At 40.1% G+C, this 23,819-nt stretch overlaps 1 protein-coding gene and 1 long non-coding RNA gene across 7 annotated transcripts in view; one reads left to right on the plus strand and one right to left on the minus strand.

The window, feature by feature from the left end:
* LOC117098557 overlaps positions 1-23,819 on the minus strand; it is a 150,940-nt gene that overhangs the window by 43,076 nt on the left and 84,045 nt on the right. For both annotated transcript variants that reach the window (XR_004443464.1, XR_004443463.1), the window contains one exon: positions 9,227-9,321. This is a non-coding gene — a long non-coding RNA (uncharacterized LOC117098557). The remainder of the gene's footprint in view (positions 1-9,226; positions 9,322-23,819) is intronic.
* Positions 1-23,819, plus strand: part of PDCD1LG2 (programmed cell death 1 ligand 2) — a 60,037-nt gene that overhangs the window by 4,777 nt on the left and 31,441 nt on the right. For 3 of the 5 annotated variants that reach the window (XM_033237269.1, XM_033237270.1, XM_033237274.1), the window contains exons 2-4: positions 7,228-7,296; positions 17,320-17,442; positions 19,757-20,062. In XM_033237269.1, coding sequence (XP_033093160.1) covers positions 7,228-7,296; positions 17,320-17,442; positions 19,757-20,062 — 498 coding nt within the window. The remainder of the gene's footprint in view (positions 1-7,227; positions 7,297-17,319; positions 17,443-19,756; positions 20,063-23,819) is intronic. The other 2 variants (XM_033237272.1, XM_033237273.1) reach the window with 1 other exon arrangement.

The following is a 23,819-nucleotide window of genomic DNA, read 5'->3' on the forward strand; positions in this document are numbered from 1 at the left end:
AAGGGGAGACTAAAGAGGTGGCATGGTTGTTTGAACATGTTCATTTTGTTTCCTGGAGAAAAGTCAGCACAATGCTCATTCAGCTAAAGAAGTGTTGGTGTTACAGCTCTTTCAGTCCACCATTCGGCAGGTCCTGAGTTCTTCTCCCTTGTCCAGAAAAAAGGAGGTATGCGGACAACTGAAGGGTGAGCAAGGCAGAGAGGAGCTTCATTGAGTGACAGAACAACTTTCAGGAGCTTTCAGGAGACCCAAAGTGGCAGGTGGTCCCAACGAGTGTTCAGCTCTCAGCAGAGAGGAGACCCACAATGGATAGCTCCTTACCACAGGCAGATCATCCCAGAGAGTTGAGGAGACCCGAGCCAGGCAAGGTGACTCACACCTGTAATCCCAGCACTTTGAGAGGCCGAGGCGGGTAGATCACAAGGTCAGGAGTTTGAGACCAGCTTGGCCAAGACAGTGAAACCCTGTCTCTACTAAAAATATGAAAAATTAGCCAGGCGCAGTTGTGCATGCCTGTTGTTCCAGTTACTCAGGAGACTGAGGCAGGAGAATCACTTGAACCCAGGAGGCGAGGTTGCAGTTAGCTGTGATCACACCACTGCACTCCAGCCTGGGTGAGATAGCAAGACTCCATCAGAGGGGGAGGGAGGGAGGGAGAGGGAGAGGGGGAGAGAGAGAGAGAGAGAGAGAGAGAGAGAGAGAGAGAGAGAGAGGAGACCTGAAGTAAGCAGCTCCTTCCCACAGCTGGTAGTCCCAGTGTCTGTTCAAGTCTGGCTGAGTCCAGGTTTTTTTGTTTGTTTTGTTTTTTTGAGATGGAGTCTCACTCTGTCACCAGGGCTGAAGTGCAGTGGTGCGATCTCAGCTCACTGCAACCACTGCCTCCTGGATTCAAGCGATTCTCGTGCCTCAGCCTCCCAAGTAGCTGGGATTACAGGCGCCCGCCACCACACTCAGCTAATTTTTTGTATTTTTAGTAGAGACGGGGTTTTGCCATGTTGGCCAGGGCTAGTCTCAAACTCCTGACTTCGTGATTCGCTGGCCTCAGCTTCCTAAAGTTCTGGGATTATAGGCATGAACCACTGCGCCCAGCCGAGTCCAGGGTTTTTACAGGCTCAGAAGGGAGGAAGCATGTGCTGATTGGCCCATGGGCAGCCATGGAAGGGCCCAGAAAAAGCACTGTAAGTTCTTACCACAGGCTGTGGACTCCACCCACATTTGGCAACCTGGCCCCAGGCTTTGGGCCATCCCTGGCTTGAAGGTTGGGTTTCACCAGGGACCTAACCCCTTTCTGCCAAGGAACCTGTCTGCCTCTTGCCATCAACATACTGTCCATGACGCCCAGGCTGTTCGTGCCAAGGGGTGCCTGCAGGCCTGCCCTGAGCCACCCTCAGCCCCTGCTCAGCCTCCCTCCTGTGCTTGTCAGCACTTAACATCCGGAAGAGGTTGAGGCAGCAGGGGGCTAGTGTGTCAGCACCACCCGGAGCACCCACATGCCTGGTCGGGTTGTGACAGCACCTAGGCTTGTCTACAACTTTGCTTCACCCAGTAGCAGTCGCCAGGATTGGGGAGAGGCCAGGGAGAGGGAGCAGCCACCTTCAAGCTTGTGGGAGCAGGGGACTTTCTGGGCCCCTGAGAATACAGAGATACCTGGGTCCAGAGCCACAGCTGGGCAGCTGCAGCGGTGCCTGGGAGCATGGGGCTCCCACCCTGCCAACTCATTAGGGGGTGGGACTCCCACCTGTTCTTGGCTCCCCTGGCCACACCTCCCCTGCTGCAGCTACTCTAAATGGGCAGGTGCTTGCCATCACTGTGAGCTATGATTGTGCCACTGACTCCAGCCTGAGCAACAGAGAGAAGCCTATATGGTATATTAGATGGTAATGACTGCTTTGGGGAAGAAAAGATGACTGAGGATTGTTGGGAATGCTGGGGTAGGGTTGGAGTGCTCTTGCAATTTTATATAAGACAGTCTCAGGAGAAAGAACAATGAAAGTGTCCAGGTAGAGGCACATGTACACTGGCAGCAAGGTCCTCCCTTAGGGATTGGACCTGTGGAAGAGGCCACACAGGCCTGGAAGCAGGCTTAAGGCCATTCAGACTGGGAATTCCAGTGTTTCAAGGACAGACTGCAATGGATGGTGGTTGGTAGGTCAAAGGCTCCAGATAACACCTCTTAGCCTTGCAAACACCTTACCCTCAGGAAGAAGGATGGGCACAGTGGGGTCCTCTAAAGCATGGGGTCCAAGACAGAGGGCCCTCTTGTCTTGGCTGTTGAAAAAACTGGGTTTTACACTGAGTGAAATGTTGAGCCATCAGAAGGTTTTAAGCAGATATGGTTTGACTTTTATTTTTTAAAAACCACTCTGGCTGCAGAATCAACTGCAGGAAGGCAAAATTGGAATCAGAATCCAGTTGTCAGACTACTGCAGAAATCACCATGAGAGATGACAATGACTCTGACTGATATGGAAGCAGTGGAGCTGGTGAGAAATGGTCAGATTCTGGATATATTTGAAGGAAGGGCCAATAGGGTTTGTTAATGAATCAGATGTAGAATGAGAAAAGAAAGGACTCAAGATGACTCCAAGATTCTTGTCCTTCACCTCAATAAGTGGAGGATGCAGCAGAGGAAGGCAAGACTAAAGGTAAAAATAGCAGTAAGAAGGCTCTGCTATGGTATGAGAAGAAATGATAAGAAGCTGAATTAAAGTGATGGCAGTGGGGTGGAAGAAAGGAGAGCCATCATGCAAAAAGTATCCAGGAGGGAGAATTAGCAGGAGTAGGGGTGGACCATATTTGTGAGATGAGAAATGCAGAGGTCTAAGATGACCCCCAAGATTCTAGCTCAAGGTGGGTGTTGTTACTATTAGCATAATAGGAAAACAAGGCACAAAGATTTTTCAAAATTTGTCCAAGGTGTTAGAGGCCTACAATTTGTAAAACCAGGACTAAACCCAGATGTGTCTGATTTTAGAGCCTGAGCTCTTACCCATTTCATAAACCATATTTTTCCTAGAGGAGGATTAGTAGGAAAGGAAGCTACTTGTTGGAAAGTATCTTTATAACAGTGTCTGTTCCTCAGTTTGCTCAAGGAGAGTGTGCCAGGACAGTCCCTGTGGAAGGGCAAGGAAGAAGGGGAAGTTAAAGCCAGTGGCGTGTGATCCAGGAGTCTTTTCTGTTGCTAGACCTGTTACCTGCTGTCCTTTCATGCTCTAAAAATAAGAATGCTGGCAAGTGCCAGGCCTGTTCGTGCAGCTTAAGATGATACCTTTCTTGGATATATTTGCATTTTGATAAGGAAAGGTATCTTCAGGTCAAGCTAAGGGATGACATGAGCATTTCCCTGTGGAAAGCACTAAGATCTCCCTTTCTAAAACAAAAGCAAGAATACAGCTCACTGAGGACCTTACATTTCCCTCTAGCTACTGACTCATTTCTCTTCTCCTTTCTATAGCACTCTTCTTGAGAGAGTTGCCTATATTTGTCACCACATCTTTACCCATTCTCTTTTGAACCTATTCAAGCTTTCATCTGTACAAAACTCGCTGATACTGTGCTTGTTAGGGTCATCCATGACCTCCATACTGCTAAATGCAACTCTCAAGAGTATTTGGCTCTACTGATCACTCCTTTGTAGCCCTGTGTTTTAAAATATAGGTTTTATTATTATTTAGGTATGGTGAGGTCAACATATCAGGAAATGACTGCCATTGAAAAATGTATGTTGTACTCACAGATCCCAAGAGAAGGGAGCACACCATGCCACAAGGGGCCACATGGGGGAGCACCAGGGTCAGCCGGGAGGCGGGTAGGGGGTGGGCAAGATCTTTATTGTGGTTTCAACAGGAAGAAATGTGTGAGGCAGGGTGAGTGGAGTTAGGATTAGCTAATATGAATAATTTCAGCAGTCGCTGGGGCATAGGGGCTCTCCCTAGTCTTCTGGTACTTGGCCCTCCGGTGATTAGGGCAGGTGCACAGTGTTGGGAATGTGAAAGCCTCCAATAAATGAGGCAGTTGTCGGTATGGGCTCTGGAATGCGTTGGTTTGCATTTGAAAGGTGTGCTCATGAGCAAGTGGTTTACTCTCTCTTAGAGGTTAGAATTGGCTAACCCTGGGAGGGGCAGTCTCTTCAGGGTCAGCAAGGCCCCAAGTGTCAAAGCATCAGAATACAGAAAATAAAATGCATAGATAATACACACTGCCATTTGCCTTTGTATCCTTCCTCTCAGTCTTCTCTGCTGGTGACCTCTCCTCACAAAGATCTATAAATGTTGGAATATCCCATGTCTCAGTCCTTGGGCACTCCCTTTCCTATCTTTCTGTATGTGATGTAATGCAGATATCCACGACTTTAAATCTTTAACATTTCTGCACTGATGACTCCTAAATTTACATCTCTACCCCAACTGCCTACTAAACACCTCCACTTGTATATCTAATAGGCATTTCAAACCAAATCTACACCAAACAACTCTTTTTCCCCTTCCATAATTTGCTTCTCCCTCAGACTTCTTCATTTTAATAAATAGCATCTCCATTGCCCTAGTGATTCAAGCCCCAAACTTAGGAATTTTCCCAATTTCTCTATTTTTTTCAAACTATATATCCAGCCTGTCAGCAGTTCCCTCAGATCTTTTTTCAAACTATAGAAAGCCTAAATAAAGGAAAGACATACTGTATTCATGAATTGGAAGACTAAATATTATTTAGCTGGCTGTATTCCCCCAAATTGATCTATGGATTCAATGCAATCCCTACCAAAATTCCAGCTTCCTTTGTCTGAGAAATGAGCAAGTTGACCCTAAAATTCATTTGAAAACGTAAGGAAGCCAGAATAGCCCCCTAAAAAAAAAATCTTGAAAAAGACTAACAAAGTTGGAGGACTCACACTTTCCAATTTCAAAACTTACTATAAAACTACAGTAATCAACACTGTGTGGTACTGACATAGGATAGACATATAGTTCAATACAATAGAATCAAGAGTCCAGAACTACGTCCTTATATATATGATCAATTAATGTTTTGCAAGGGTGCCAAGACAGTTCAATAAGGAAAGAATAATTTCATCAACAAATTGTACAGGCACAACTGCATGCCCATGATCAATAGAACAAATTTGGAACTAAAGTTCTTATATTTAGGTTTTTGATCCATTTTGTTTAACTTTTGTTTATGGTAAGGCTCCAAATTTGTTCTTTTGCATGTGGACATCCAGTTGTACAATTGCTCCATTTATGTTTATCTTAGCAGAAAATACAGATGTAAATCTTGTGACCTTGACTAGGCCATGGTTTCTTAGATGTGACATCTAAAGCACAACAATAAAAGAAAAAAGTAGATAAATTGGATTTTTTTTACTTAAAATCAATTTGTGTTTTAAAATTAAATAAAATCAAAATTAAAACATTTATGCTTCACAGGATTCTATCAAGAAACTGAAAAGACAATGTGCAGAAAGGGAGAAAATATTTCCAAATCATATATTTGACAAATAGTTCGGCAATTCTTCAAAAAGTTAAATATAGAGTTATCATTTAATTCAGCAATTCTACTCCTATATATGTACCCAAGATAATTAAAAGTATACATAGAAAAAGACTATATATGAGTTTTCACAGCAACATTATTAATAATAGCCAACAAGCAGAAACAATCCAAATGACCATCAACTGATGAATGGGTAAGCAAAATGTGGTATATCATACAATGGAATATTATTTAGTCACAAAAAGGAATGCAGTACTGATATGTGCTACAACACAGATGAGCCTTGACAACATTATGCTCAGTGAAAAAAAGCCAGCCACAAAAGTCCACATATTGTATGATTCTGTTTTTATGAAGTATCCAGAATAAGCAACTGATAGAGACAGAAACTAGATTAGCGGTTGCCAAGGGCCACACGGAAAGGGAAGGGGAAACAGGAAGTTTCTGCTAATGGGTAAGGGGTTCCTTTTTAGGGTAATGAAAATGTTCCAAAATTGGATAATAGTGTTCGTTGCACAACTCTGTGAACATACTAAAAACCACTGAGTCGTGCATTTTTAAAAAGTCTGTGTTTTAAATATATATACACACATATACATATATAACCCTCTTTCGTATCAGTTATACTTTAATAAAGCTGTTGAGATTTTTAAAATAAAATTTTAAAACAAAGAAAAAATATATAAACTCACCAACAGACCACTTCTCACCTCCACTAGCCCCTCTACTCTAAGCTATCAGCATTTCTGCAAACACATTCCTAACTGATCTCACTGCTTGGAATCTTGCCAGTAACCTCTCCCTCCCAGCAATAGTCTATTGCCTACACCAAAGCTGAGTTGTCTTTTAATGATGTAAATGAGGTTCTATCATTCTCCTGATCCAAACCCTCCACTGCTTTTCATCACACTCAGAGCAGCTCTGCTGTTACCTGATTTAGATGTATGGCTCCAACAGATTTCCCTTGAAGAAATGATTCCATGGCTGATAAAAGGTGGAAAGCCTCCTTGGTCTCAAAACCATTATCAGATTAGCTGTGTGCTCTGTCCCTTTCCTCAACCATAAGAAGTCCATGGATAAAGAAAGCTTCGGAGCAAAGGAGAAAGCATGGGAGGAAGAGCAGGACCAAGGTGGGGCATGCGCAGCCCCCACCCTCATCAGAGCCAGTTCCCTACTCTCCCTGTCTAAACCTCTTAGTAAGAGGTAGTTCAAGTGATGGGCAAGCTCAATTCCAGCACTCAAAAGCACTTGACTACTTTGCTCAGTCAACTAGCAAGTATTTCTTGAGAATGTAGCTCTGTTCTATGGAGCCTTATTTTCAACTGTCAGACTCCCAGACATCCAGTCCAGGTAAAGAAGATGGTATCCAATTATTCATTTGACAAACAAATTTGGGGTTCAAGGGTCAGCTCTTGAAAAAAGCTTTGGAAAACTTCATGAGACGTGCAGGTAACTGCCAATATGTGTGGTTCACAAGGACTGGTTCATACTCAGAAAAGGCCATTAAAAAAGAAAGAAGAACTTCTAATTTGGATTTATAAAGAATGTCTTACTTACTCTTAATTTATATCTTCTCTTCTCCAGGAAATCAACCTATAACTTCTCCTCTCAGCTCCACTCTACGACGGTCTGTCACCTTCCCCAAACAATTTGTTTCCTTGTTTTCAAAAGTGAACAAAGCACCAAAGACCCAGCAAAGTTTCATAAGGCCCTGAGACTTTCAATTGTCTATTTCAGATCAAATACAGAACATGATCTTCCTCCTGCTAATGTTGAGCCTGGAACTGCAGCTTCACCAGACAACAGGTAAGAAAGGACAAAGGGAGAGGCTTAAGAAAGAAGAGCAGGTGGTGGCCCCTAGCCAAAGCCAAAAATGAGAATGTGGTCCTCAAGCTGAGGGCTTTCTTTGAGAGGAAATATAATTTCTGGGCTATTCCAAGCACCACAAAAAGAAGAGTCCCCAAAGTGGTTTATATATGCCAATGTCCCTATCTGACAGAAACGAAGACTGAGAATATTGCTCCATATGTCCCCACTATCCAGTGAGGGTAATGACAAGAAGACAGGATCATTCAGAATGTGTAAATCTAAACTGATACAAGAGGGCAGGGGTTGAGTTCCCTTAAAGGTGAGATGCCAAGCGGCTGTCCCCTTCCTTTCTGGCAGGGAGAGTAAGAAGACAATGGCCAGGGGACACCGTTACTCTAAAGATAATGTCCTGAAGACATTCTGCATATTATTAGTTGTTTTTATGAATTTCTCTTTTGAAAAGCAACAGTAGCAGCCACTGGTCATTCATACCTTAATGTGGTTTACTGAGTCTTCCTAAAACCCAAATGAACAACGAACCTTAAGGCTATCCCTTTGAACTTGAAGAAAGGACTTCTATTGGAGGATGAGGGTGAGCAGGAAGAAAAGCAGTTTCACAGTTGGTTGTTCTCCTGGGGAAGGTAGTTCAGACCATTCGAGGGTGTAGTTAGGACCATGAGTGTACTATTTTGGATGAACACCAAGAGGTAAGAGAGTGAGACAGAGGTGGGGACAGAAGATTAAGTTTTCAAGATAGTAGCCCCAGCCCCATGGGAAATCATCTTTCTGCTCATGATTGAGAAATAATGGCTCCCTTGGCACTTGATAACCTTCGAAGAGCTTTCTCCTCCCTACTAACTGGTTCCAGATCACTGTTTACTCAGTCACATTCCTCTCACTCCCTTGAGCTGCCCAGCCTGGTCTGGTACAAGAGACATGCACTTGGGGTCCTCCTCAAAGGAAGACCCTGAGATATTCTGCTTACTTCTACTCTGCTCCTGCCTGCAAGGCCAGCTAAAGGAACTTTTCATGTTTTCTTTGCAAGGAACCCTGCCTGGCAGGAATTTTAGAGACAAGGAAACGGGGCAAATACTTCCATGCTACAAAACAGCTTCAAGTTTCTGTAGAGTGATATGGGAAATGAGGGCCAAAAGACACTGCCGTTCCCCATCCTGTGGCAGGACTGGGGGCTTCAGGAAAAAACTTGGGGAACGTGTAACCTCTGTGGGTTTGTCCTTAAAAACACTGAGATCCTGGGTTTTCTGTCTTTGTTTTTTGCCTTCTCTCTTAGGAAAGGAGTGAGCTAGGGTGACAAGGAGCAATATTTTTTAGCCCTCATTGGCTCTTTCTACAGAGGAAGGATCTTTTCTTCTAAGATAATCAGCACAAGACAATGAAGATAGGCGCTAGCTCCCAGTTAGGTATACTAATGGGCAAAAGGAAGAGCATTTACATTTATTGAGAATTCACTAAATGCCAGATACCGTGCTAGAAAATTTACATATGGTATAGTTCATTTATTCTTCACAACGATCATTTTGCAGGTGAGGGAACTAGAACTCAGAAAAGGTACTTAATTTCCCCAAGATTATATAGTTATCAGGTGACACAGGCAAGATTTCCACAAAGCTAATGTCCTTTCTACTCTACTGTGCTACCATGATGATGGTAATCAAAAATGGCAGACAATCCATAAATCTTCCAACTTTGGAATCGGTTTTTGCACTGAAGTCTGAACATGGATATGTATTGGATGTTTATTCTGGACATTCACAGAATCAAAAATATGTGTAATGAATTGTGTTGCTGAATTAACTGAAAGGAAAGTAAAAATGTAGCACTTTCTCACTTTCTTCACAAACGTGGGATTCTTCTCTGCTTTCCACTGTGCAGATAACATCAGTTCAAACAAATATTAAATACCTACCTAAATTAGAATGCCTTCTCCTTACGGTATTTTTTTAAAAATTTTGTCATTTCATGTCTCTTTAATTAAAGAGTTTTGATTGCAGAGGAGGGTACCTGAAAAAGAAAACAACAAAAAAACTAAAGAATCTGAGAAATAATTAGTGTTTACTTCTGGGGAGGAGGTCTGGATTTTATCTATTATGTATATTCAGGTTTTTTTTTTTTTACAAGAAGTATGTATTAGGTATTATTTGTATAATAAAATATAATTTTAAAAATACAAGAAATTTCTCATATAAAAATATGAGAGTAATCAGACTGCAACACCCAGTGCCTGAGAGGGAGCTACAGCTATCAGGCTGGCCAGACAGACAGAGGATTACATTTTCTTCCTTGCTCCTTGTACAGCCCCAGACCTGCATGCTTCATTGAAAAGAAAAGAAGATACATGAATTGAATCAGTATGATGCTTAGTACCCTATCGGTGCACATTTCTTTTCTATTTTTAAATTTTAAAAATAACACTTGGCCAGGCACAGTGACTCACGCCTATAATCCCAGCAGTTTGGGAGGCCGAGGCAGGTGGATCACCTCAGATCAGGAGTTTGAGACCAGCCTGGCCAACATGGTGAAACCCCTCTCTACTAAAAATTCAAAAAAATTAGCCGGGCATGGTGGCAGCCACCTGTAATCCAAGCTACTCAGCTGAGCAGAAAAATCACTTGAACCCAGGAGGCAGAGGTTGCAGTGAGCTAAGATCACACCACTGTACTCCAGCCTGGGCGACAGAATGAGATTCCGTTAAAAAAACAAACAAACAAAAAAACACTTATGGTGGTATTCTCAGACATTACAAATAAATAAAAACAACTGAAATGCCCTGGAGAATTTGATTCTAGGAGTAGGTCTAGAAGAACTTCAACTGGAGAATGGATATAGAAATCATGGTATATTTATAGAATATATATATTATATATATAATACATAGCGTGTGAATAAATTAATTACAAAAAATTAATTACAAAAAATGTGACTAAATTTATTATACAGCATGTAGATAAATTACAAAAACATGTGATTACATCTATGAATCTTAGAGCATAATGTTGAGTAAAAAACTAAATAAATAAAAATTAAGCCCAGAAGATAACATATAGCACAATGTCCTTTTCATAAATAAATATATTGCTTAAGCATACCTTATATATAGAAGATAAAGCTTAAAAAGTAAAGAAGAGGCCAGGTGTGGTGGCTCACGCCTGTAATCCCAGCACTTTGGGAGGCTGAGGCAGGCAGATCACAAGGTCAGGAGACCAAGACTATCCTGGCCCGCATGGTGAAACCTCATCTCTACAAAAAATACAACAATTAGCTGGGCACAGTGGCACATGCCTGTAATCCCAGCTACTTGGGAGGCTGAGGCAGGAGAATCCCTTGAATCAGGGAGTCGGAGGTGGCGGTGAGCCAAGATTGCACCACTACATTCCAGCCTGGGCGACAGAGTGAGACTCCGTCTCAAAAAACACAAAAGTAAAGAAGAGATTGATAAGCCCAGTATTCAGGATGCCAATTACCTCTGGTACAGGCAGTAGATATACATCATTAGTAATGTGCTAGTTCTTAAGGTAGGTGGTAGGTTCACAGATGTTCATTTTACTTAATTAAATATATTTTGAAAATTTATTTAAAGCTTTCTGTGGTAAAATATATCACAGAGAAAACCACATAAAACAACTATAAAGCTTAACATTACTATAAGGTGATTACTTTTGTAACCACCACCTAGGTTAAGAAGGAGAACTTTGCCAGTTCCCCAGAAATGCTTCACCTACCCCAGTCCAGTAAAACCTCCTTTGCAAATACTCTTCATAGCACTATCCAATATGCTCTTTATTTTTACCTTTTTTAAATTAAAACAAAACTTTTTAAAGACAGTGTCTTGCTCTGTCATCCATGCTGGAGTACAGTGGCCCAACCACAGCTCACCGCAGCTTCTAACTCCTGGGATCAAGTGATTCTCCTACCTCAGTCTCCTGAGTAGCTAGGTCTACAGGCATGTACCACCCTGTCTGGCTAATTTTTAAAATATTTTTAGTGATGGGGTCTTGCTATGTTACACAGGCTGGCCTCAAACTGCTCGTCTCAAGCAATTCTCCTGCCCTAACCTCCCAAAGCACTGAGATCACAGGTGTGAGCCACCACTCTCAGACTGCCCTTTATTTTTTCATGGAAGAAATTACTGAAGAGGACTAAAAGAAGTTTTAGTAAGCATTCAATAAATGTATGTTCTTTATAGTTTCCAAATCAGTAAATATAGACATCCCTCATTTTTACGTAGATTTATGTATTTTATTGGACATGCTGTAATTTATTTAACCAGTTCCCTATTGGTAGACATTATAATTATTTCCATTTTCTTCTGCTAGATTAATGCTTGAAAAAAGTGTGTGCCTCCTAAAGACTGTGATGAAAGTTACCTCTGAATAAAACTCAAACAAACCATTAATCATTAATTCTTTCCTTACTTGTATGCTCTTTGGATGCTCTACTATGTTATCTATAAAATAAAGTTTGAAGTGAAAAATTAGGGTAAAACATTTTATATCATTTTTAAAGGAGGTATATATGGATGTACTTACATATGTATGTTTAAATTTACATACCATAACATTTATTCTTTTTTTAAAAAATCTTATTAATTTTAACAAATACTTAGTCATATAACTACCACCACCACAGTGAACATCCAGGACAGTTCCATCCCCTGCCAAACAAACGAACAAAAAGCTTCTCCCAAGTCTTAAGTCCAGACACCTACTGATCTATTTTCTGTCCTTATAGTTTTGACTTTTCCAGAATGTCATATAAATGTAATAATTCATTAGATATCCTTTTGTATCTGGCTTCTTTCACTTAACATAAAGCATTTGAAATTCATTCATATTGTGTGAATCAATAATTTATACCTTTTTGCTGTTGAGTACATTCTATTGTATGTATACTGTATTTTGTTTATAAATTCCCCAGCTGGGGAACATTTGGGTATTTCCCATTTTGGGTGATTACAAATAAAGTTATTATAAATATTTGCATATAGGTTTTTTGTGTGAACCTAGGTTTTCATTTCACTTGGATAAATACCTAGAAGTGGGATTGCTAGGTCATGTGGTAAGTGTATGGTTTATTATAAGAAACTGCCAAACTTTTCCATAGTGGCTGTACAATTATTGCATTCCCACCAGCAAGTGTATGAGAGTTCTAGTTGTTCCTCATTCTTGCCAGCACTGATATTCTTTTCTATTTTTTCTTTTTTTTTTCTTTTTTTTTTGAGACAGAGTCTCGCTCTGTCACCCAGGCTGGAGTGCAATGCCGTGATCTTGCCTCACTGCAACCTCCACCTCCCAGGTTCAGGCAATTCTCCTGCCTCAGCCTCCCAAGTAGCTGGGATTACAGGCACCCACAACCATGCCCTGCTAATTTTTTGTATTTTTAGTAGAGACGGGGTTTCGCCATATTGACCAGGCTGGTGTCGAACTCCTGACCTCAGGTGATCCACCCACCTTGGCCTCCCAAAGTGCTGGGATTACAGGCATGAGCCACCACACCCCGCTCTTTTCTTAAGTCATTCTAATAGGTATGTAGAAGTGGTTCTAATTTGCATTTTCCTAATGACTAATGATATTAAGTATACATATATTTATATATTATTTTATATATAATCTTAGATAGTATACATATTTTATTTTACATATGTGTGTGTGTATATATACACACACACTTTTTTTTCTTTTATTGAGATAGGGTATCACTCTGTTGCCAAGATTGGAATGCAATGGTACAATCGTAGCTCACTGTAGCCTCAACCTCTCAGGCTCAAGCGATTCTCCCACCTCAGCCTCTGTAGTAGCTGGGACTATAGGCCATGCCACCATGCCTGGCTAATTTTTTTTTTAATTTTGTAGAGATGGGATCTCCTTGTGTTTCCCAGGCCAGTCTCAAACTCCTGGACTCAAGTGATCCTCTTGCCTCAGCCTCCCAAAGTGCTGGGATTACAGGCATATGCCACTGAACCTGGCCTTAGTTAAGTTTTTATGTACTTATTGTATATCTTCTTTGGTGACATTCAAATCATTTCACGCTTTATAATTGTATACTAAGGAATTAAACAATTGTTTAATTGTTGTTTATTTTCTTATTGTAAGGTTTTAAAAGTTCTCTCTCTCTCTTTTTTTTTTTGAGACGCAGTCTTGCTCTGTTGCCCAGGCTGGAGTTCAGTGTCCTGGCTCACTACAGCCTCTGCCTCCCAAGTTCAAGCGATTCTCCAGCCTCAGCCTCTTGAGTGGCTGCAATTACAGGCATGCACCACCATGCTTGGCTAATGTTTGTATTTTCAGAAGAGTTGGGGTTTCACCACGTTGGCCAGGCTGTCTCGAACCCCTGACCTCAAGTGGCCCACCCACCTTGGCCTCCCAAAGTGCTGGGATTACAGGTGTGAGCCACTGCCCCAACCTTAAGAGTTCTTTATTCCAGACACAAGTTATTTATCAGATATTGATTTTCAAATATTCTTTTGAAGTCTGTAGCTTGTCTTTTCATTTTCTTAACTGTGCTTTTGCAGAGCAAAGATTTTAATTTTGATGAAGTGTGATTTATCAATTTTTCTTTTATGGATCATGCTCTTGGTATCACATCCAAAAACACTTTGCATAACCCAAGATGTAAAGGATTGTCTTCTATGTTTTCTTCTACACATTTTGTAGTTGTATATTCTATACGTAAGGTTTATAATCCATTTTAATTTTTATATAAGGTGTGATGTATAGGTTAAGCTCATTTTAGTTTTACATGTAGATGTTCAGTTGTTCCAGCCCCATTTGTCAAAAAACCCATCCTTTCCCCATTCAATAGCCTTTGAATCTTCTTCAGAATCAATTAGTCATATTTATGTGGGTCTGTTTCTGAACTTTCTATTCCATTGACCTATGTGTATATCCTTTTGCAAATATCACACTGATATTTGTTTGTTTCTTACATTTTTATTTCAAAATCTAAGGACATCTTATAACCCAGAAATATTTTTTATATCTTGTCATGTCTTAGAGGAAAGACTGGTCTTTCTTTTTTCATTGATGTTTTTCTTCTCTCTTCATACTCCAGAGGTAGATGAAAACCAGGGGGACCACAATGACCATAGTGATGTCTGAGGTCATTCTGGGGCACAGAAGTGATGTCTGAGGTCATTCTGGGGCACAGACCTCAGCCTGGGTTACTCCACTTGGCCTATCTTTAGATCCAAAACTACTTCTGCTGACTGCTGAGATATACAAAGGAGAATGAGGTTGGGGAAACGATTTCTATGCTAAGACGTGTCTCCATGCAGTCCTCCTACACTGAGCAGAGCATGAGTCAGGTGCATAGAGCAGAATTTTGTCCTAAATCAGGAACTTCAGAGTTTTCTGAAGAATGTGGCTATGTAAAGCACCTCCCACCCCACACTTACTTCTCAAGTACATTATGTGGCAAGTCTGAAAAAACTTACACTTCTGTTGTTAAATGTGGGGGATAAAATATAAACGTAGCTTAAAGAGGAAGCTGTCTTGGGCAATGCAAATGATTTATTGTGTTTCCTGAAGATGTGACAGGTGCTGACTACCATTGATGCCTGGTTGCAATAAAATGCAAAGCTCCCTCAAGAATTTTTGAAATGCATCAAGTTAAGTGTTCTAATCTAGCAAAAGGACCTGCATGTATAAATTTTTCATGCTCTTGCCAAGTGTTTTGCCCTTTAGTTTAGTTAAGGGCCCCAAATGAATGGAAAGCCTGTGTTGTCTGCTTAATTTTGTAGCTGTGGAAACCTTCCAGTTTTCTCCTTTGTCTAATACCTTCAGGAGCTCAATGCTAGATTGAAACTTAATTTAATAACCATGTGGCATGTAAAATAGTAAACCAAACATCTTTTCCTTTACAGCAAAAAAAAGAAAAAACAAAAACAAAAAAAACCTCACTCATGGATATAGTGTACACATGCCAGTGGATATATAGTCATAACTGCAGTCCTTGGTAGCACAGAAATAAATATGCATTGAAGACACAGAGATGAATTTGAATTCTGGTTCCATGAGCTACCATTCTTTGACCTTGGGCAAGTTACATCACTTCTTTAAGCCTCAGTTTCCCCATCTGTAAAATGTGGATAGCAACATCTACCTTGCAGAGTTGTTGGGAGCATCAAATGAAATGATGGGCTAGCCCAGTGTCTGACTTACTGCGTTTAAGAAATATCAACTATTACTCTACTTCCCAGTGACAGGCCAAAGGCAGACCAGTGTTATAACTCTACTTCTCAAACATTAATGTGCATGCAAATTACGGTGACCTTGTTAAATGCAGATCCTGATTCTCTAAGTCTGGGATAGGCCTGAAATTCTACACTTCTACCTAATTTCCAGGTGAAGCTGAGGACAACACTTTAAAGGGCAAGGTGGTAAAAGATGTTTGCAAGTGCAAATGTTAATTTGTGTAACTAATGGTTCCCAATACTGTCTGCACATGAGAAGCTCCCAGGAAAAGAAAATTTTTAATGATGCTGACCTCATCCCCAAAATAATTTAATTTTAACAGATCCAAAGTAGTGCCTGGGCATTAGTGTTTTAAAAGCCTCCCAGGTGATTCCAATGTTAGTCAAGATTGAGGCCCTCTGCTTAATGAATCTAATTTGTAGCTGGGCTTGAGAAAAAAACCTCTTCATAGAATTGTTTCCAACAGTGTTTTGACTGACTCTGTAACTTACAATAAGCAAGAATGTTTCAGGATTTCAAAAATGTATTGCATTTCCTAAACCCCTTATTTTGTATGGAATAATCAAGCTCAAAATTTGCATGTCTTAGAAACTTTACTTGGGGCAAAATTAGACCACATAACAATTAATCTTCTAGGTATTCTGAGCTATTCAGACACGATTCATGTTTGCTAATTGCTGTTTTCTCTTGTAAATATTAGCTGAAAAATGTCGCCTGTCTGAAAAGGAGCATACTTTATGCCTATCACTCCCGGCACATATTCTTACAAAGCAGACAGGAAAAACAGGAAGAAAATGGACTTTTATCAAAGGCCCAGGCAGTAAAGAGGGGAGTTCTGCTGTAAACTAAGGGGAGTTCCAGAGGAAGTTATAGGCGTTCCCTTTCTCATGACACGAAAGCATAGTGCAGTAAATAAATTTGCTAAATAGATTCAACAGAGTCTCTACCCAAAGTCATCTATTTAATTCTTGTTGTTACGCAGACTCAGCAACTAACCTTCCTTGTAAGTCCCATTTTCTTCCCTGTTTCCTGTGTGTCATATGTAATTAAACAAGAGAAGAATTATAGAAAAGTAAAAGTAGTAGGTAATTCTTGAACTTGGCATATGACTACTACATATTTAATGAATAGTTGAATATTATTCTTCAAGGACAGATTGGATTTGGTATCAGGTGGCTCTGCATTAAGTTATAAGGGACTTAATAACTCAAGTATTTAAGGATGGCTTCCATCATAAAGGAATCTGCCCTGAAGAGGGTCCCATTATGGAGATTCTGAGGTGAGAGCTATTCCAAGTGTGCAGTGGAATAAAATAAAAGAATCATACAGGAAATCTCTTTTTACATGCATTATTTCAGGTTCTTTGCAACCTGGCACAGCAAGTGCAGATATGATTAGCACTGTTGTACACACATACACTCACCTTATAGCCCTGCCCCTGTGCCCCTCCTGCACAAAAGAATGCTGGGCAAACATGAACTCCTCTTTGTAGAAAGGCACATTAATGTTCTAGCCATAGTTAAAACAGGGAATAGAGGCAAGCTATAAATGTCGGTCATTTGAAATAAATCTCAGGTTTGTGGATATCACTATCAAGTGTGCTGTGTGGCAATTAAGAAGGTCAATTTGTGTGATCACAGGCAAGTTGCAGTTTGATGAAAGGAAAGCAGAGGTGAATATATAACCAGGGTCATCCTTTCTTTCTCTCTCTCTCTCTTTCTGTCATTTATTTGCCAAGCTCTTAACTAGAACTTGGTATGCGCTACGTACTGGATATATCAAAGCAAACTCAGCCTGGTCTTTGCCTTCAAAGATTTGCAGGACAGTGGGAAGAAAAACTTGAATCAGAGGACAACTGCAATGGGAATCATTCAAGCAGCAGAAAACCCAAAAGTTACTTATACTGTGAAATCTGATCAGAGAATGGACTGTCCTGGTTAGTAAAATATCCTGGAGGATAAAGATTGACCATGCATTCCACATATGAATTACCACTTTCCCAAGAATTAAAGGTACGAAAGAAAGGAACAAACATTTGCTGAGTGCCTACTGCCTGACAGATCTAGGCGCTTCACATGTAACACCTCGTCCAGCCTCCACCATAATACTGAGAGGTAGAGTCCAACCTCATTTTACAGATAAAGAGGCTGAAACTCACAGAGATTAAAGGATGGACTCGCAGTCAAAGGACTCCTAATCCTGATAGTCAGCATTTGAACCCAGGCTCACCTGTCACTATATCCTATGCTCTTGCATATCACATTTTATACTGAAACAACTTCTTGAATAGCTAATGCTTAGAAGAAGTCCCCAAATATTTGTTGAATGAATGATATGATTGAATGAATGAATGAAGCAAGCTCTACTGAACTAATCTTCTGTGATTATTCCAAAACTACTTCAAGATTTTCCTATACCTCCATCACAATGAATACCCATTCAGTAATGATGGAAGCAGCCTAATTTTGTCATTTTTCACACTTTATTGATGTAAACACTACCTTTACTAGTTTGGCCACTCCTTATGCATTTTTATAGAACTATTTAGATCAATTCAACTTTTAAAAAATAAAACCATATACCCCTGTGGTAGATCAAAAACAAGTATCATTTGCACGGGTAAATAGAGAATAGGAAGAAAAATAAATGCAATGAAAATAAAGCAGTGTTATCAAATCCTACCCAGATACTGTTATCTACCTGGAAGATTCCTGTTTGATTAAAAGGAAAAATAGCCAGTGTTAGAGGTGTGGAAGTCTAGTTGCAAATTATATACAATTGAAGGATTGAAATATAATTGAAAAGGGAATAAATTCCTCTCTGAATAATTTAACTCCATTTAGGCTTTGATTCTGCCTCATCTAAAATCATCTTACATACTTCTAGTGGTGTGTCCCTCACATTTTGGTAAACACTGAGTGGAAACTACAGATTTTGAAGTCAAACATCTGACTGGCTCTGGATTTTAACTTTACTAATGCATGTCCTGAAGTGAACTGCTTGGAGCCAGTTTCCTCAACTATATAACCATAATGACAAAACATGTTTCATGGTCATGTTTTCAGTATTAAACAATATAGTAAAAGTTCCTAGTACAGTGCCTGGCATGGTACATACTAGGTATACATTAAATATCAGTTCCATTTTTCCTTTCCCTTTATTGTTAGAAAATAGAAAGCATCTACAGTGGACTTGTATGATGTGGTGGTTAGAAATACCTGATCTGATTCTGGCTGTGCAATCTTGGGCAAGTTACTTAACCTTTTTGTGCCTCATTTTTGTTTTCTGAAAAACAAGGATAGAATATTATTACCTACCTTGCTGGCTTCTAGGAAGACTCAGTGAGACAATGTGTTAGCAGAGTGTCTGACAATTGTAAGAACTCAACAAGTAATAGTTATTATCACCATCACTGGTGAGAGGAAGTGATATTTGGCAGGAAAATATATAAATTAATCAATATGGATTGAGGAAAATGAACCTGGAGAATAGGATGTGAAGGTATTTAAGTAACATGAGCTCAGACCTTGATGGTAGGGAATTCGTAAGGAAGCATTTTGTTCTTATATGACATACGATCTGGAATGACTATAGGGCTCAGGGGGTCAGGGACTGGAGGTGGGAGAGGCCTCTGAGAGCAAGCAGTGTTGTCGACCAGAAGCTCTTGCTGGGGTGCCCAGAGAGGAGCAAAGGGCAGTCAGCTGCCCAGGAGGGAATGTTTGGAGGAGAGAGCTACCTCAGATCAGCGGGTCAAGAATCCCCCTCTTGCCCAGATGGACGGGGCAAAGGAGAGAAAGGATTCGCCAAGGGAATGTCGAGATAATGACAGGTGCCTTTTGGAAAATGGGGGTGAGATGGGTCTCAGGTCACACTTTGTAAGAACTGGAATGTAGGCCGGGCGCGGTGGCTCAAGCCTGTAATCCCAGCACTTTGGGAGGCTGAGACGGGCGGATCACGAGGTCAGGTGATCGAGACCATCCTGGCGAACACGGTGAAACCCCGTCTCTACTAAAAATACAAAAACTAGCCGGGCGAGGCGGCGGGCGCCTGTAGTCCCAGCTACTCGGGAGGCTGAGGCAGGAGAATGGCGTAAACCCGGGAGGCGGAGCTTGCAGTGAGCTGAGATCCGGCCACTGCACTCCAGTCCGGGCGACAGAGCGAGACTCCGCCTCAAAAAAAAAAAAAAAAAAAAAAGAACTGGAATGTAAAGTAAAGGCAGACAATGGCAAAATATCTTGTTTTCTTTTCAGCTTTATTCACAGTGACAGTCCCTAAGGAACTGTACATAATAGAGCATGGCTGCAATGTGACCCTGGAATGCAACTTTGACACTGGAAGTCATGTGAACCTTGGAGCAATAACAGCCAGTTTGCAAAAGGTGGAAAATGATACATCCCCACACCGTGAAAGAGCCACTTTGCTGGAGGAGCAGCTGTCCCTAGGGAAGGCCTTGTTCCACATACCTCAAGTCCAAGTGAGGGACGAAGGACAGTACCAATGCATAATCATCTATGGGGTTGCCTGGGACTACAAGTACCTGACTCTGAAAGTCAAAGGTGAGTGGTGTCAAGGACTAGAATCCATGGAAGCATCTCTCCAACAGAGGACCTGCAAGTCACAGAAACCCATTAAAGGTAGCTCAAGCAAAAACAAGAAGGCTGCTTTTAAGGAGACAGAGCTATTTCAGAGAAAACGAAAGCATCTGCTCGGAAATAATTTTTGACATCTGAGTACAAAGCAGCTGAAGTACAAGTGAAAGGAGGTAGGAGCTATAGGAATAAAATGGGACTGGAGGAAGCCAGGAAAATTAGTCCTTGAAATGTGGGAGGGTTTGAAAAATAAGCTTTGCCTAATTCACAGTTCTCCCATGGAACATCCCTGACTTGATTATTAAGGTATTCTTTTTCAATAGTTTATACCCTGAATCCAGAGTTTTTAAAACTATGGTTTGCCACCCATTAGTGAATTAAAATATCAATTTAGTGAGTAGCAACCAGATGCATGTTTCCCACCCTTTAAAAAATAATGAATAGAAGAGAATAGATAGAGTAGATCAGAAGACATCACAGAGTAGTACTGAGTACTGTAAAACTAATTTCTGAGGTGTGTGTGTGTGTTGGGTCATGGTATAAAATTTTTTTTCTTACTTTGGATCATAACAAAGTTACAAGTTTGGAAAACACTGCTCAAATGCAAGCCCTATTTATTGCAGATGAAGTAGCTGAGATCCAGTGAAGGGAAGTGGGTAGCCCAAGAGAGTCCCATGAAGTCTATAGCTGTCCCTATTCCTCTGGATTCAGGGACCTCTGCACCCCCCCAGCACAAGTCAAAACCCTAAATATAAAGAGAATCTTCACACTCTTGTTTGTTCTAGAAAAGGTGATTTGGGGAAAGACATATGACAACTATAAAAAATGGATTTTGCTTGTTCATTGGCTTATAATCTCCGGGCTTGAGTGCTCCGAGATACACGATGCCAATATTTCTCTGGCCTCTCCCCTCGCATGCATTGGACCTCAGATGGTCTATACTGTCTTCTAGAGGGTCTGTGGGTTTTGGCCCCAAAAAACCATTAACCTTGGCAGAAGTGTGTGACTTTATGATCTGGTACAAAGAAGGACAAACTAGAGGGACTGGACATGAGGATGAATTTGTGTTCACCCTTGTCCTTGGGCAGGTTATTTTGTCTTTCATAACCTCACATTTTGTTTATTTGTAGAAGAAGAACAATAGTGGTACCAACCACACAGGATTTTTGTCAACATTGAGAGAGATAATGAATATAAAGAACTGAGCATGGTACCTGGCATATAATAAGGGTCCACAGAGTTGGTTAAACGACCCTCAGTTGTTACAGGGACAGTGACCTCCTCACACCTCAACCATCCATGAGTCACCAGGAAAGCCATTAGCCTAGATGTAACTGTTTTCTATCTTTATTGCATTTCCTACATCCAGGCAGCAGCTGGAAGGAACTCTAGAATACTGAAGTTAGTCTGAGTTCCCTTAATGTAAGGCTGTACATTCTTGGGATGCCTTGATGTACTCAAATATCTGCAACCCTAAATCACCACCTCTGTGTTTATTGATCTCTATCTGAACGCTGTATTAATGGGCCAGGCCTTCTGCCCATTCTCTCAAGTTGAGGACTGTCTCTCATTCCTGGGGAGGCACCCTGCCTACTCCTTACCTAGACCAGGGATTTCTCAGTTGTGGAGAGATTTGTTCGTTATAGTGTTGGTCATCAAACTGGGATATTTGGGGATTACAAAGACTTTTCAAGGGATGTATGGGCACAGGCAGTTTTAGGAAGTGAGTTTCCAGATCCTCATCTTCCCCAAATACTCCTTCCCAAAATTGACGAGCCTGAGAATGTGCATGCCAGGCAAGGCTCTTGGGATTCCCCTGAAACACTTCCTCTTGTAAGCCTACCACTTACTCATCATTAATATAGTCCATTGTCCCAGGGTGTAAAACCCTCTATAGTGTTAAACAAAAGAATGATTGGGAACATTGACACCTGATGGAACTGTTATGACTAAAAACTCTTTTGCAAATAATGTGGTATCAAATTTTCTGCTTTCAACAACATTGAAGGAGACTCTTATAAAGTTAATAGCTGATAATCAAAAATGAGTAATTTTTGCCATGTAAACCAGGTCAAAGAATGAAATGACATTGCTATAACAAAACTGCTACCATTCCCATTGATTTACTCATACAAACAAGATTCCTTAGCCCTTATAAGCTACAAAAAAATGAAAAATAGAAATAGAATTGATGCTGAATTCTATTATATAGAATCATTCCAACCATGCCATATGCTTCTTCAGATTCATGAATAATTTGAAAAAGACAGCCATATCCATCTTATTAAGAGACACATTTCCAATAAATTTTCATTTCATGTTTAATAATTATCAATATTCATAACATTTTACATTTTGATCAAATATGTGTTAATAATAATAGAAATTAGATCTCAATGCAGAAAACCTTGAACACTTTAATGCTTCATAGTCACAAGAGAAAAGTTTTAATTTCAATAACTATAAATATTTTGTTGTAAAGACATATAACAATAATCAATGCAAAATCTGTCAAACAAAAATATGTTACATTAAGACAAAATTCTGTAGGGAAGGTGAAATTGGAAGTGAGGTTCAATGAATGAAAAGAAATAATTTAGACAGTTAGAGAAGAATTTTTTCATTTAATAATTTATTTATTTTTACTTAGAGGGAATTGAATTCATTAGGTTCCTTACTTTAAAAAGCCTCTCTTATTTGTCTTATTTATTTATTCTCTTTCTGTCCACATTTTCCAGTCTCATTCCCCTTTTTTAACACAGGAAATTATTCCAGCCTGCTTCATACATATTATTTTGTTTGTAAGAGCTTATTTAAAATATGTAATATTGTTTTAGATGCATTTTTTTCTTGTGGAAACTATATTGTACTATGTACATATATTTTAGAAATTGACACATTAACTAAGTTTATTGTGAAAACATGATTACAAGCAATGACAGACATACAGTAGAAAAAAATCTGAAGTTATGTGCACCTTCTTTTGAGACCTTTTTTTGGGTATATGTGAAATGTATTTTATCTTTTTTTAAATTGACAATAATTGTACATATTTATGGGGTACCTAGTGATGTTTCAGTACGTACAATGGATAGTGATCAGATCGGGGTAATTAGCATATTCATCATCTCAAATATTTATCATTTCTTTGTGTTGAGAACATTCCATGTCCTCCTTCTAGCTATTTGAAACTGTATACTGTTGTTAAATATTTTTATGTATTTTTCAAGGATGATATTGTATATAAAAGATAACATTTTATATTTAGACACCTTTGGATACATATGTAGGAGTAAAATAATTGTTTTACTAAAAAAATTCGTAAGATGCTGAACATTATATGTTTTTCCAGTATAGAAGCCTATGAAAAATTCTAAGAATCAACTTAATAGGTGAGAAGAGCATACTGTATCATAATGATTTTAGGAGGAAGCAATAAAAAAGTTGAAAACCATCACTAAGAGTAGGCTACCCTGATCCAGGGTCTCTATAAGAAGCAAGATAGATCTGGGGCCCCAGTGAGGGTTCCCATGAATGAAGCAGGACTAGAAGAAGGACATGTTTTTATCTTAAAATGCCTGATCCATGGCATAAAGCTTGAAAATGGGTTTGTTTATAGCACCTTCGTTGACGTCTGGGCAGAAAATCACATCAAATATAGTGAAAAGAGTTAATTTGAAAAGGACAGAAAAAATTATGAGGTGGAATGACTGGACATTCTGAA

The sequence above is a fragment of the Trachypithecus francoisi genome, unplaced genomic scaffold (assembly GCF_009764315.1).
Source record: "Trachypithecus francoisi isolate TF-2019V2 unplaced genomic scaffold, Tfra_2.0 Lachesis_group16, whole genome shotgun sequence".
In the NCBI taxonomy this organism is placed as follows: Eukaryota; Metazoa; Chordata; class Mammalia; order Primates; family Cercopithecidae; genus Trachypithecus; species Trachypithecus francoisi.